Source organism: Saccostrea echinata, unplaced genomic scaffold, assembly GCF_033153115.1.
Source record: "Saccostrea echinata isolate AGI-Se365-2 ecotype Australia unplaced genomic scaffold, CSIRO_AGI_Sech_v1 ptg000002l, whole genome shotgun sequence".
Taxonomy (NCBI): domain Eukaryota; kingdom Metazoa; phylum Mollusca; class Bivalvia; order Ostreida; family Ostreidae; genus Saccostrea; species Saccostrea echinata.
Window position 1 is genome coordinate 355,790 of NW_026889751.1, and position 16,293 is coordinate 372,082.

At 32.4% G+C, this 16,293-nt stretch overlaps 1 protein-coding gene across 1 annotated transcript in view; it reads right to left on the reverse strand.

The window, feature by feature from the left end:
- Window positions 1-16,293, reverse strand: part of LOC133204502 (COP9 signalosome complex subunit 4-like) — a 43,517-nt gene that overhangs the window by 24,394 nt on the left and 2,830 nt on the right. Inside the window, exons 2-4 of the mRNA XM_061340253.1 lie at window positions 9,337-9,416; window positions 8,863-9,014; window positions 8,654-8,757 (exon numbers count right to left, since the gene is read on the reverse strand). Coding sequence (XP_061196237.1) covers window positions 8,654-8,757; window positions 8,863-9,014; window positions 9,337-9,416 — 336 coding nt within the window. The remainder of the gene's footprint in view (window positions 1-8,653; window positions 8,758-8,862; window positions 9,015-9,336; window positions 9,417-16,293) is intronic.

The following is a 16,293-nucleotide window of genomic DNA, read 5'->3' on the forward strand; positions in this document are numbered from 1 at the left end:
AGAATTTGTTAATTGTTTAACTGATTATATATATATATAATTCATCTATTTAATATTTGTTAACTATTTTAAAACTGATCATATAAATAATTCACATATTTACTTTTTTGTTAACTTTTTAACTGATCATATAAATAATTCATATTTTTACTATTTGTTAACTATTTAATATTACATCCTTCCACATTTTTAAATCATTTATTGCAAGTCAGCAGCATTTTTAATGTTAAAAATCAAATTTCATGTATCATTCTTCTAATGACAACTTCCCACAATCAAAACCATTGATAAAATGGTTAAACTTATTCATTCTCATGCTGTGTTGGTAGATAACTTAGAACCATTCACAATTACTATGATTAATAGTATCAGATTATTAATACTCTTCATTCTACCCACACCAGAATTTTTTCATTCATTTTTATTAAATGTTAATAATTTGATGTATTAATCACCTAACGTAAAGAAAATTTGTTTTAAATTAAAGACCAAGCCAGAGAAGAATTTTTTAACAGACAAGCCACTGTAAAATGCCATACTGTCCAGTAATTAAATTAATTTGTCCTTTATTTTTAGTATCAGAGAAAATTATACCTTTAGCTAAGAAGGTAAATAGGCACATTGTACATACAGGAGGTGTGCCGGGAGAGACAAGTAATGAATAAGAAGAACAGGCTCAAATTCATAGAAATGCTGCTGATAAAGTTAACCTTTAGAATAAATAGCGGAGTACCTTCTCAGCTAATAATTAAGGTTAAGTAATGACAATAAATACTACCTCTATCTTCAAACGCAGCAATTTGTAGGTTGTGAATAAGAAAATGAAATATGTTTAATGTGAGAATACTGCCTACTATTATATTAGAGGTCAAAAAGCAAATACGATATTTTTGTACTGCATCAGTAATTACTATATCCATGACGCACTGTATCAGGCAACAATTATTGAAATTAAGTGTAATATTACAATTTTTAAAGTCTTTCAGTATGATTAGAAATACAAGACAAACTGTTTGCAATGTACAAGGACAATTTCTGCAATACATTTTGTTTCTATCGCTATTTATCTTAATTTGAAAAATGTTAAGTTTGATTTGAAATAATTTGTGCATAAATTCGCACAAAAAAAGAAAGAAAGCTTGATTGCTATGCTGATGCATCATCTCCATTAAAGTGTCAATGCATTGTACTGGAAGTTTCAAGTAACCAAAGTGTTGCTGACCATAATTAACAGTAAAGACTTCTGTCTGGTTATAACTACATGTACTGATTTTGCATCTGAAAAATCTGGATTTCTAAGTGTTTGATTAATTTCATCAGTAATTAAACTAGTGTTGTCAACAAGGACCCGGTTAACCGCCTAATGGTGCAAATATTGGTTAGTAAAAATCTACAGTAAAACTTGGTTATAGCAAAGTTCTGGGGAGCTGCAAATTTACTTCACTATATCTGTAATTCGTAATATCCATATTACGAATTTCTTAAAGAATACATAGCAATTACGCAATAAAGATTTTTTCATTCAAGTATAACTATCAAATGCATTTCGGGATGTATAAAATACAAAGGACAAGGTATGGTAACAGGCGAATCTGGCCCCTTATTTGGTGTAAAAATCAAAACACAGTTAAAATTGTGATAGTTTGTAGATAAGAACTTAAAATGATGCTTGTTTTAAAACCAGCACTAATTTTGATTCAAAGCTTACACAGAGGCCACAGGAAGGTGGAGAAGTAGGACATTTTCCCGAATTTCCTCAATTCTGGTGGAATTTCGTCCAATTTGAGATACTTTTCACTTCGGGAAACATAGAGCACAAGATTGCCTATCTGAGATTTTTATACATAAGATGCATCTGATACTAGTGTATGAAATATATAAATTATGTAGATAGGCAAGCTTGTGCTCTATGTATTCTGAAACCAAATGTGCTGTAAAATCGATGAAAATTTGTATAAAAATGAGAAAATCAGGAAATTGATATATTTTCTGACCTTCCTGTGACCTCTGTGTATCCCATAACTTAGAACTAATACTCATTTTGTGGCAGAGGTAACAAAAGGTTTTTATTGATAAACTGTTGCATCATTCTAAAAGACACCCCAAACCAGGGACCAAAAAGGGGTCTTAGCCTATCTTGTCCTTTACCTTGGAGATCAAAAGTTTTTGGATGAATTGAGTTTCAAATACAAATACTTACAAAATTAATGTCAGTTCAATATTTTAAAAATTTAGATCTTTGAAAATTCACAATAAAAGGTTTAAATTTCATTATTTTTAACTTCTAAGGGACACAAAATCAGTTCGCTATAACCGTAAATTCACCATTACGTCCAACATCGTTATATCTATAAAACTTTTCAAGGAATTGTTAACTTTGACAGGGGATTAAAAAAACTTTGATAAATCCATAAATTCGCTATATCTGTGTTCATACTAAATGAGTTTTTCTTGGTTAATTGGATATTTAGATGTAAGTAGAAATTAAATGATTTTTTGTTCAGTATATCTTAAAACATTTAACCATGTTTTACCGTTAATCTCGATCTAATGTTTTACATATATGTTTGTTTTTATTAGTTTTCGGAGTTTATCTAAATAATGGCTTTGATTGCCAAGGGGTGTGCACATTTTGAAAGCATGAGTTCATAATTACCTTCTTAATCACCTGATTAAGATGCCATCCCAGACATCATGAGCATTACGATATCTTAAAGGGGCCTGGACACAGATTTTCTCAAATTTTCTGTATAATATCATGACTTATATGTTGCTATAGCATTTCACACGGAAATATAATAAAAGAATGTTTAGAAACTTCTTTTATCTGGAAATTATTGAAACTACGAATTTCGGGACACATTTGATTGACACATCCTTGCACTTTCACAAAGTAAACCTTAAGTTGTCCTTAATACTTAAGAAAAGTAGAAATTTTTGTTGTGTGTATTTATGAAAAATATTAACACTATAATACAGAAAATTCAGAGTAGAAATGTGAGAAAGCAAAACCAACTCACCAGTATTATCAGTCTGTGCTCAGTGATGTGTGCGAGTAAATTAACAAACTGAACACACCCGGTGAAACGTAAACAATAACAATAACAGAGCTAGTGCCCTGATTACAAAAACAGATGTTTGAAGTGATGTAAGGAAGAATGTGGTTGTCATTGAAGTCTAAGAATTTTCATGTAAGTTCAATTCATTTAACTTGTTTTATTTTTTGAATCAGCATAGAAATTTAAAATGTTAACAATGAAACTGTGTCCAGGCCCCTTTAATAGAAAATTAAGCCGCTTTTAAATCCTTGAATCAGTAAATTTTAAATAAAGTTCAAATATGTGAAATAAAATAATATTAACAAATACGCTATTACATGGTATTTTCTTGAATGTTCTACGTGTGGTTGTCCAATTATTGTAACCTTACGATATAAAGTGTAATATTTTCAAGCGATGACTTTGACTGTTAAAAAATAAAGTATCACTGAAAATAGACCTAAAATTGAGTTTTTTCTCCGAGATGTCTTCTTAAAGCTTTATTATTAAAAATGAAAAGCTGCAGACTCAATTAAAAAGTTACAGGACATGACCTTATTTATATACAAAGTTGCAAATACTTGTTGATTTGAAAGACTCTATCACAATGAGTTACATGAGAAACAGTTAATGATTTTTAATCAGGATGTTTAATTTCTTTGTCGGTGGTATTGGGAGGCATTTTGGCAAGTGTGAATATTCATATTATTTGTGTAATATTGCCCCCCAAAAATGTGAGTGACTAAGCCTGTTGATGCTTCTGACACTGGTTCTGGTTGGTTTATGGTGGGAGAAACATCTATGTCCAATGCAGAAGTGTGTTTTGTTGTCGACAATTTTGCATGTCCCTCTGGTAAAAGGATCATTTGGGTCCAAACAACCCTGGGGGTTTCAATATGGTGTATTTTTGTAAACTTAAGATGGGTTGTTTTCATTCAAATGAGAGACTGAAAATATTTTTCCTATGACTTCTTACATTTTGTGTCAGCACAGGTGTCTTTCTCTCAAAACTTGCAAATATTCCATGACATCAGGGTTCTTTTTGCAATGAAACCCAACAGAGGTTATAATGTTCCTGATGTCCCCATTACCCTAAATGAATGGCACTATTAAAGCAAACTGTATTAAGGAGTGCTTGAGGGGAGGTAACTCCCAAAACTCCTGAGTCAAATAAAATATTGATTTCATTGTCAGATAATGGGTCTGCTTTTTATGGCCTGTAGCTCTTTCCTTTTTGTTTTAAATCTTTTTCTTTTGCTTTCAGATCCTGTTTAGTCACTGTGAAAATATTATCTGGCGATTGCACAATGCTTGCTTCACAGCGATGTTATTGAAGGGCTCCACCAATGTTTGAAATCAGACTTCTCAATGATGTTGGCTCAAACTCCTTTCCCTCTTTTTTCTGATCTTTTGATATAAAATTTACAAGATAAACAAATAATTCTGTAGGAGGAATTCGGTAAAAATCATGCACTACATTATTTGAAAGAAGGAAAGTATTTAACAAATGAACATCATAAAGTGTTTTTCTAATAGTGTTTTTGATTTCTTTCTCTAATGGATAATGTTTTCAATCTCTTCATTTATTAAACAAACCTTGACACATCAACTGGAGCAGTTGTAAAATTTTCTTTCAAGATTTTATCATTGTTTTCTGATAGCTCTAATTCAAACATAGTACTTTTAAAAACTTCCTACCCACATGCTCACTTTCTGAAAGTTTATTGACTCAAGCACCGTATTTATCACCTTCAGAATGTTCATTAACAACTTTAAGTTCATTTTCCTCACTCTCAATATCATGATCTTCTGTTTAATCTTTGTAATTAACCTGTATGTGTATAATGGCAAAGTCCATTTTTTGCTATTTTGCTATGGGAAACCCCAAATATCTGTCCAATCAGAACATAAAATAGAAGGTGCACAATGGCACTTATAATGTAATAAATATTCTCTGAAATTCTTATCTAATTTTATTCAGTGGTACATGTAGGTATAGCAGGGGTTAAGGATAAGAGATCACTGATGGGTACTCCAAGTGTTATAGAAAGAATGGCAGTGTCCATGTTTCGCTATGGGAAACCACAAATACCTGTTCGAATGAAATAAAAAAAAATAGGAGGTGCACAATGGCACTATGTAATAAAGGTTCTTTGAAAGATTCAATAAATTTTATTCAGTGGTATTGGAGGAGTTGCAGATAAGAGATGGGTATCCCCCTCCCCCCTCTTTAAGTGGGAGTATAAAATGTATTTTACACTACAGCATAACTTTTAAAGAATTATATAAGGTATGTGAATAAGCTAATATATTGGTCATTACAGAATAAAGTCCCTTGTTTATTGCTGGTCCTGATGATTTTTTAACTTAAAATTTCACACAATAGCATCTGCATGATATATCCGAATAACTTTGGTTACAAACATCATATTTTGCTTGTAAGTACAGAGTAAAATTGGATGAAAATTACTGAATATTTTATTCACAACTAGGTCTGGGATGATATATCGAGATATCAAAATATCGATTCTGTGTGAGGACAATACACACATAGATACATATGTAGAAATATCGCAAGAAAAAAATTCTGACCTGACTTATGTTTTCTTTGTTTACTTATCATTTTGGGTTTAATATATAAAATAAGTATGCTCGATATAAATAAAGATATGGAATACATAATAGTTAACACCATTTGTATAAGATAATTTTGTTTTACAAAAGATATACAAATTCTTTAAATAAATTATTCTTAATTGTGAAGAAATGTTTTGTTCATTTCAATGTAAAAAGATTTCATAACCTGTCCAATTCAAAATATAGTGATACATATCATATGGTGGCTCAAATATCGTGATACGATACGATATCAATATAGACTAGAAATATGTCCATAGGACATGAATGCCCCGCTGAGGGTATATTAGTAATGCAACATTTTAACACAAATTGAGAAAAGTGAGGTCAAGGTCAAAGGAAAGGTCAAGGCAAAAAAATATTGATGCAGTTGAATAGCTTACATCAGTATGTATCAACATATGAAGTTTGATTACACTATCTTGAATGGTATCTTTAAAACTGAGCTAAACACTAATTTAAGAAAAGTGAGGTCAAGGTCAAAAGAAATGTCAAGTCAAAAAATGTTGATGCAGTTGAATAGCTTACATCAGTATGTATCAAAGTATGAAGTTTGATTACACTATCTTGAATGGTATCTTTAAAACTGAGCTAAACACTAATTTAAGAAAAGTAAGGTCCAGGTCAAAAGAAATGTCAAGGTCAAAAAATGTTGATGCAGTTGCATAGTTCTCATCAATATCTATCAGCATATGAAGTTCGATAAAAATATCTTGGATAGTTTCTTTGAAACAGAGCTTTGAACAGAGCTAAACGCAAAGTGTGACGGAAGGACAGACGGAAGGACAGAAGGACAGAAGACGGACATGACAAACACTATATGCCCCGGCCATATTCATGGCAGGGCATAAAAATATCAAATAAAAGTATCATCCCAGCCCTATTCACAACTATATGTTAAATTTCCTTCAGTTTTACCCCATACTTGAATGGAAATTGAAAAAACTGTTGATAATACTTGAATCGATTTGAAATTATCCCATATAATACTGTTTATTTCATCTTTATTCAGTTCTACATTTAAGGACAGATCCCTATAACATTAAAGCCTTTACTGAATAAGAACTCCTCTGAATGTGGTATTAAGAGCACTTAAAACATGTAAGTTTTTGTTTTCCTTCATTCTTCTTATAAGTGTATAGTGATTTCTTTAGTGGGTGTAAAATTTGGTGTTTTGCTTGCTCAAAGGTATGCCAATAATTTTGGCAGAATTTTTTGACAGACACAGAGTTCCATGACGTTCCAAAAGGGAGGAATTTCTTATTCTAGATGAGTTTTCAGTACATTTAATATGTGTAGGAGTTTTAGTAAAAACCAATACAAGATGGAAGAAAATGTTTAACAATGCACTGATCAAAGATATTCTTATTGTATTCCATATCTATACACAAGGGTGCAAATTTAGCAATTAAAATTTAAGCGGGCTACTATAAAACCACTAAAAAAAGCCAAAGTTAGCACCTTCCAAAAATTCCCACTATATGGTATGTGTTTCTGTTTTACATACTAAATAAAGTATTATCATTATTTCTATTATCAATATCTCAAACTAGGGATGTCAACGAGTACCCGGTTAACCGGGTACTCGATCGAACGTCCGAGTATCGAATACTAAAAATGGTACTCGGTTACTCGGATGTGTATTTTTTCTTATTTCAAAGTATATATTTTTATCAAAAACTTATTTATAAAAAAATAATGACTTAAATATGCATACCGTAATTAGCGTGTCGTCATCTACACCTGTAAAACACCCGTTATCGCCTGTGGCAGTGTATATACAGTAATTAGTGACCAATCACCTGGTACACAGCTGTTCTCACCTATTGTGTTCCTTAATTTTTGGATAGCTTCAATGATTGTTTTCAGTGAACATCATTTAAGTATGGTCTATTATCCTCAACTCATTTTTAATGTTAATATATGGCAGTGAAATCGGACATGCATAGAAATGCTGCTACCCACTTCAAAAGTTGAGAATTATTTAGAAATAAATAAAGATTCAAAAAATGTTGAAAGTCAGTATGCGTAGTAAGTTCAGCGTACACGGGGAAAACAGCCAACATATGAAATCATATTAGACTAGCAATCCCAACAACGTCCGTTCCTTCTCTTTCGCTAGTCCAATCATCACAAACCTGCGTAACAGATTGTCCTCCTTTTGCGTTGATGAAATAGATCCTAAACAATATTTTGTTTTTTGATGTATTAATTGTGTCTTCTGTGTTTATTTGATAAATAAATTTAGTGCCAAAAATCATTCCCGTTGGACTCGGTGTTTATATACATTTATAAAAGTGATAAAAAAAACAGCTTTGGAGTTTAACAGAGCTAAACGGGGCTCAAGAAAATCATAGGCGTCGGAAGCAAATTAAAAGTGGGGGGGGGGGGGCTAATTGAAAGAGAAAAAAAATTAAACCTGAAAAAACTTAACAAGCAAAAGAAGAAAAAAAAAGAAGGAAAATTGAAAATTGTCCGTCCAAACCCGAAAACCCTATTTCTTGTGTGTGTGTGTGTGTGTGCCGGGGTGGGGGGTGGGGGGGGGTGGGGGGGGGGGGGGGGTTGTACGATCGAACTTCTTTCAATACCATTTTTTTTCAAACGCTACCACTTACTTGTCTTAGATTAGACTGCAGTGTGCCTAGCTGTTGAAAGTGGGGAGAAGGGCTAAACTTATGCCCCAATGTTCAATGCCTATATTATGTCTAACCTTGCAAAAAAAAAAGTGGGAGGGGGACTAAGCCCCATAACCCCCCTCCGGAACCGACGCCTATGAAAATTAACACACTTGTATTTATATTTTTACCGAGTACCCGGGTACTCAATCGGAAAAACGTCCGAGTAACCGATTATCAAAAGTTGACCGATTTGACATCCCTATCTCAAACCCTTGCATATCTCTTGAAATTTTTCGAGATAACAGGTTTTGACTATGTTATCATGGTTACCATGAGAAATTTCTGCTGATCATGACTTACTTCTGGCCCGTCTCCAGAGGAATTCCCACTAAGACATTGGCAGCCTCTCGCCACATGGACTGTCTCTCATAAATGTCTGCTAAATGTTGTCTGATTGCAGCTACCTACATAAAAAAAATTCAAGAAATCAAGATACACTGCACATAATTTTAAAGGAAACACATTAACTAGCAGTATTCATTTCATTAAATTGCAAACAGTACACAAACCTGTTCCTCAAAAGAAATGACTCTTGTGTGAACTTTTTCTAGAGTAAAATGGGCAACTTGTTTAGCCACCGAGTCGTCTAGATTGGGCAGATGGGCACAGAAATCAGACAACAGTTGACGAGATATCACCAAACTCACATTCTCATTCACCACTGACAAAGAGAAGAATTTTGATACTTTACAACAGAACTGTAATGAATACTATACTACAGCACTGTAATGATTAATCATAGCATTACTAATGAAAGATTTTTCAAAATTTTCATGGATATTTCTTCATGTATAAAAAAGAAAAAAACCCTCCAATGCATGTTAGTTTTAGAATTGCTTTTTTATACTGTATTTGAATTCACTATGGTGATTGTAACAACTGACTGTCTCATCATTCTTTCCATTTAGATCCACTTGTATTTTATAGTTACACTTGCATTTATTCGTTAATTTATCTCCATTTTGCTAAAAGTGTCTACATACATGCTTCCACAAAAGCTTGCAAGCTTGGCACCATTTCACTGCCTCCAATCTTTAAAATGGTTTCCAATATCCCCTTGTACCTGTAAGTATGAATACATAATACTAAATTTATAAATATTTTGACTTGGAAAACCCATATCTATGATATACTATGAAACTTAAATACAAGGTAAAGTCGCATATCAAATGTTAGCTCATTATATATAAGATGCCTTGTGTCATCAATAATACAAAGGCACTTTTTTTCATTGGAAAATAAGAAGCAAGACTATAAGCCAAAGTAAGAAAATTAATTGCATTTTTATGTGTTCTTAATAAATATATCTGTGTATGAATTTTGATAAATAAATTCTCTACAAATTCAGAAATATGAGACAAATGCACAATCATGATAATGAAGTCAAGGTCACAAATTGTGGCAAAAACTCTGAGACTCATTTAAAAGATGTATAAGAACTAAGTTGCATCATTCAAGATATTTAAAATTCCAAATAAGTCTGTTTATGACATGTTGTCCATTCCAACCAATCTGGAAACATTGGGAATGAGGAATGAACAATGCTACAAACTTTGCTGTAGACCAGCCAACTCGGAAAACATTCTGTTTTCCTGTTCAGTAGGTATGATAGGTGGACAATACACATGGAGACAGGACAAGGTTCTATCTGTTCTTGTAGATGAATTACAAAAAAGAAAGCAGAAGTAAAGGAAGGACAAAGGAGGTCTGAAGTTTGTCAACTTTGTCAGGGCTAGAAACAGAATCCTGGGGTGGAAGGGTAGACTGTTGGGTACTGCTGGGGACTGACAATACGTTCTATTTCCAATAGCGAACTCTTCAAAATTAGAGGCACTTTTGGTCGTCTGACTGGAACAGCGGATAATACAAAACATGCCAATCTCAATTCAATTCTAAATGTTAAATGTATTTGTCGTTCCATTTAAAGAATAGAAGAACTAAAAGACATATGTAAGAGAGCGAGAACCCTTAATTTATCATCCATTAATAAAAAATACGACATTTCCGAAGCATGTGTATTGTACTTAGATGTACCATACGATAAATAGATACATAAGATCAACAATAGATATAAATTGATATCGTTGTCATTCCTACTCTTGATGCATATAAAGTCCACAACAATAAAATATTTCATTTGCATTTTCTTAGGGTTTGTTCATCGACATCCAACATATTGTTTACATGTTCATGTTACGTTTGTCCCAGAAATCCCGCGAGATTTGTACTTTTTCTGACTTTTTCACAAAAGAGCGCACTAAGAAGTATAACTCTTCCATAGTGGAAATAGAACGTATTGGAAGCAGATCTTATGGATCATAAGTAGTTCTCACAGGAAGAAGAAACAACAAACCAGAGACTGGATATTGTTAATTGGTCTCCATCCTCTGGGCAGGTTATTTTGCTGGAACTGACAGTGCCATGGGAGAAGCCTATGGGCAAAATCTGAACAAGTATCAGGATTTTGCAGCCGATTGTCAGCAGTGAGGCTTGAGAGCGTGGTGTCTTCCAGTGGTGGCGGAATGCTGAGGATTTGTTGGGCAGTTGAAGTGGAGGGCTTTATAGATCATCAGTGTAACTGGTGTGGAGAGAAGTCAACTTATCAGACATCTGGACAGAGAAGAGAAATGGTATCCATGTGGTTATAGCAGAAGCATAAATAGCAGTGGAAAGTGCGACACTAGTAACAATTGTGTATGGACACTTTTGTAACCATAACCATGTACACATAATATTTACATTTCCAAATATTTTTCCTTAAGATTCTTTGCAAATTAGAAAACAGTTCACGTTCTCATGAACTACCGCATGGATGAACAAGAATTTCTCCATTGTGATTGTACTTGAAATCAAAACATTGGGTAAACTGATCTAGATTTGAACACGATCTAGAGTCGGACAATTTTGATGCTATTTTTAACAGACTTCCTATAGTGAATTCATCCTCTATCATGATCAACTTAATCAAGCAATTCTTAATCTATTAAGAGTTGTCTTTCTTTCTCAAAAGTTTTTGACATTTGACCCTCGAAAGCACTAATCAACTGGAAATTCGAATATCCAACCGCAATATTTTGATTGATCAAAGGTATGAAACTTTTCACATCGTGTAAAAGAATTTAATTTGAATGTTTAAATTACACATATATTATGCACTAAACATTGTAAATACACAATATCTATGGTTTTTTGAAAATATTTTATTCTATTTCGAATAATTCAAGTTCAGATGCAATGACTCAATTTGATCTTGAGTAAGACGGTAAAATTTAGCTATCTGATGCTAAGTCGGACATTGTCCAAGTTTATATGAACCTTATCAAATAAATAATTGTTTGGAGAATATTATGAATGAAGTCAAAGATTCGAATTTCTTTTAAGACAGATAACTGAGAAATTCATTTTTTAAAATGAATATTAATAAAATTAATCAAATTAATTCAAGGCAGGAAGTAAAAGGCTTGATCATATAAAGCATATTGTATACTTTCAAATTAAAAAGTGCTTTTGATTAAAAAAAAAATCGAACTAAAAAGAAACATTTCAAACCTTTCAGAGATTAAAAAATGTGATTATTGGAAATATTTTTGTTTATTTTTTGCATTCAACAAGGGAGGGGTGTGGTGGGGTGGGGGTGGGGCTGCAAAGATGCCGATGCTTTATTACTGTAACTGGAAACCCAACAAATCCAAGTGGATGAATTTGGCAATAAACGCGGCCTTGAGTGCAGAAGAGTGACCAGCAGCTTTCAGTCGAACTTAAAGCAGGACTTGCTGCGGTTAGGGAGCAGAAGTGCACAAAGAAAGACTCAAGTAGGAATAAGTTCAAGCGTAACTGATACATGTCATAAGACAATCTGCTCCAAGACTCGAAATGGAATATTCCATTCAGCGAAAACAGTGCGACTATTAGTGTCTTAATGATTTTGAATTGGTGAAATGTACAGCTTAAAAATAAGGGGGGGGGGGGGGTCCTCTCCCCTAGCTTCAGGCATGTATACTAGGCTTTTAAGTAGGGATGTCAATTTTATTCGGACAGCTTAGTCAAATAGTCGGAGGCTTTAGTTGAACGATAGTCGAATATTCGTTGAAATTTAAATTAATTTTTCATGATATTTTCACTATTTGTCTTTTATAAACTAGTTATACAATATTTAATCTACGCTATCACCATTATACAACGAATTTCTTAAACATCTACGTAGTACAATAAATACAGTACATCTATATTTATCCGATTTATTTGATTTCAAAATTAATATAATATTTATTGCACATTTTATCTAAATGCAGGATATCAAACGCTCGCACTTGTCCTTTATTTTCATAATGATAGTACATGTACCCGTTAATTGAAGCCATTTCTACGTGTTGGGTCAGTGACCTTTGACTGGTAAACAATTAAAGCGTGTCTCTTATAAAAACAGAGAGAGCTTGCATTAAATTTTAATTATGAGAATTTGTGCAAATAATCAATACAATCTTAAAATGACTGCATGATATTAATATCAGAAAGAAACATCATTTAATTAATAATTACGCTCATAACTGTTCCCCAATTTACATGTATTAACAATTTTGAAACAGCTGTTTAATAGCTGCATTACGTCAGATCTTATGGAATTGCAGGTTGAAACTTTATAATTTGAATTCTTGAACGTCCTGAGCTCCATTTACAACAACAAGTGGTTGACAATCCTTGATAATCATGTTTGTGATAGCATCATTTTTCTTTCTGGGTCTGCTTTTTTTTGGAATTTTTTCGGAGAACTTACTTAAAAAAAGTCTCATTTGAAGACTGTGTTTACTACATGTATGATTGACGGATTCGGCATATGATATACATCATATTTGATGTTCCACTGCAGAATACAAGTTTCACATAACATTGATAACGTACTTTTAACTGTTTTTTCCATGCTGATATCTTTTAAACTATACCAAAAACTGTAGATTTTGGAGGCATACTTGCCGAACATAAATCGACATACAAATAATTTTCTTTGAACAGTTAAACCATACCGAGTTTTACTTACGAAAACATTGATCTGTATATAAATGAAATGGGCGAATCCAAGTTTTTTACCTTGAATTTAAAATTTCTTTTAGGTAACACATTTTAACGAATAACCGACTAAAGAAATTTTAGTCGATAGTCGGTATGATCGAACGATAGTCGAGTACTCGAATATTCGTTGACATCCCTACTTTTAAGTAAGCATGTATGGTTGAAATTTTAATTATAATGAAACAATGATGAAGTTAATTTATAAATCAACACGTGTAAGCACCTTTTGGTATAGTTCGGATGAAACAGACCCGTAGTAGGCGCTTATCCCATGAAAGGTTTTTCCGGATTGGCCTTTCTTTTTTTTACTTTTTTTATGGCAGCCCCCACCCCTTGAAATACGATGCCTGTGAGAGGTCCATGCATGTCCAATGAACACGTGCACGTCAGCATGTGCATATAGAGCCTAGAAAGCTAATTAGTCCTTACTTATATGAGTGTCCGACTCAATATCAAATGTGTCTGACTTACAAATGAATTTTTATATTGGTGGTTTATCACATCTGAATGCATTATAGGGGAAAATATCGAGCTTTTTCGGACAAGATCAAATAACATTGGGTATATAGACGAATGTGGTCTGCATGCGTAAAGTGAAACGAGAGTTGTCCGACTCACGATCACTTTACCCTAGTGAAAACTTCTTTTCTTCAAAAATGATTGTTGAATGACAAAAATTTGTGGCCAAGTCATCAGAAAAACAATGTAAATATAAGATATGAATTTAATTTTTGAGAATTCATAACAAAACCTCGTATATTTCTAAAACTTTGCAAAAAAAATTATTAAACTGAAAGTTGTACATTTTAACATTTTTCACCAAATTATGAGTCTTTTTCAAGCATAATTTTGTTAAACTAAACAGATACTTCTTTCGTGAGAGAGGTACCTATTTAAGCAAAAGATATTTGAATTTTGGAAGGGAAAAAAATTGTTTGTATTATCTTATTATTATTTATCTTGTATTATTTATTCTTAAATTGTACTAACAAGTGATATTGATATTATAAATTAAAAAAAAAAATGGGATAAACATTTATTTTCACGACAAAATGTAGCGAATTTAAAGCTTTGAAAATTGTCGTCACGTGCAAAATCCCCCATGGGAATTCTCAAAAGTTGGCATGTATGTATTAGATGCCTTTTAGAAAATTACATGTATTAGCTTTAAAGAAAAATTTTATATGAATGAACAGAAGAATGATGAACCTTAAATTATCGTCAAATAAAATTTTGTACTCTTTATTATTGATGTATTGCAAATATTTTTAATTAGGTAGAAATTTAAACCCTGAGGAATGTCAGCTGACTTTTATCAACAGTACAATAAATATGTTCAAAACATCTTTCATACTTTTTTCTCAGATTCTTAGATATCAACATCTCCATTTCCTTCCTTTTCATTTCTTTTATGTTTCCTTCCTTTATTCATCCATTGAATTTTAGATGGGCAATCTTTCTTTTATTGTTTTTTATCCCTCAACACTTCATTGTTTTCACTTTCATTATCACCTAATTTTTAATCTCCTACAGCTTTCACCAGAATTGACCAAAAGAAACAACAATTTCTTGGAAAAAGTCACATCATATATTATATATATATATATATATATATATATATATATATATATATATATATATATATATATATATATATATATATATATGAAAATTTTGAATCATATATTATTTGCGACTTTAAAATTAACCCTCAAAATTGGATAAAACAGAATTTTCTACATTAGATCACTGATTTTAGCATGAATTTTCATTTTTGGCCTAGACGTCCCTCTGGACTGGCCCTGCCTTTAAATAAAATCATGATATTTTGATACACTTGATATAAGGAATAATTTAAAATAGGATTTTTTAGGGGCACCCCTGCCCTACGATTGGAATTCACACACACACACACGCAAATATGTTAAAGCACCAATTTTTGCATGAATTTTCATCTTTGGTCTAGAAGTCCTTCAAGGCAGGCTTGTCCCTAAATCAAATTATGATATTTTGATATATTTGATCTAAGGATTAATTCAAAATAGTACTTTTTAAGGAGCACCCCTGCTTTAGGAAATTCACACCAAAACCTAAAAGAAAAATAAGAAGAAAACCTCTTTTGACAACCTGGTTCAATACACTACCTCCTTTCAGCCAGAATAACTCAAGTTTCTCATGTTTTTTTGTTTTTTTTTTGGTTTGAATCTACTAGGAGCTAACAATTCTTGACTTTTCAATCACAATTTTTATTTTTTTTATGGGGGCTTTAGTAATTTCCTTCAATTATCTATCTTAATTGTATGCATCTTCATTCTTGATAAAGACATTAAAGAGAAAGCAAATCACAAATTCCAATGTAACTAAAACACAGCCAAGCAGAACTATACCTCAGTATAGCACACTTTCTCTGCTCAATTGTACCCAAAACAGAACTTGACGGTGACCTAGATATTCTTATGATGAATATGTATTTCAAATTTCATTCAGTATGTGCAACCTCTGCAAAGAAAATGAATGGAAACTGTAAATAATTGGAATTTTCTAAGTCCAAGGGGCTTAATAATTAATAATTGTCAAAAATTGCTCAATCGTACCCAAAACAGAACTTGACCTAGATATTTCTATGATAAATCTGTATACCAATTTCATTTCAGTATGTGCAACCTCTGCGAAGAAAATGAATGGAAACTGTTGGTGGACAGACAGACAGACAGCAGCTAAGCAAATGCCCTCCCTTCTTCAAAGGGGGGCATAAAAATACTGTGATTGAATTTATAGTCGGATTTTCACTAGTCCCTATGGACTAGCGCTACATGAAGAAGTTTACTAGTCTGACACAATTTTTGCTAGTCTCTGCAGGCCTCTATGTGACC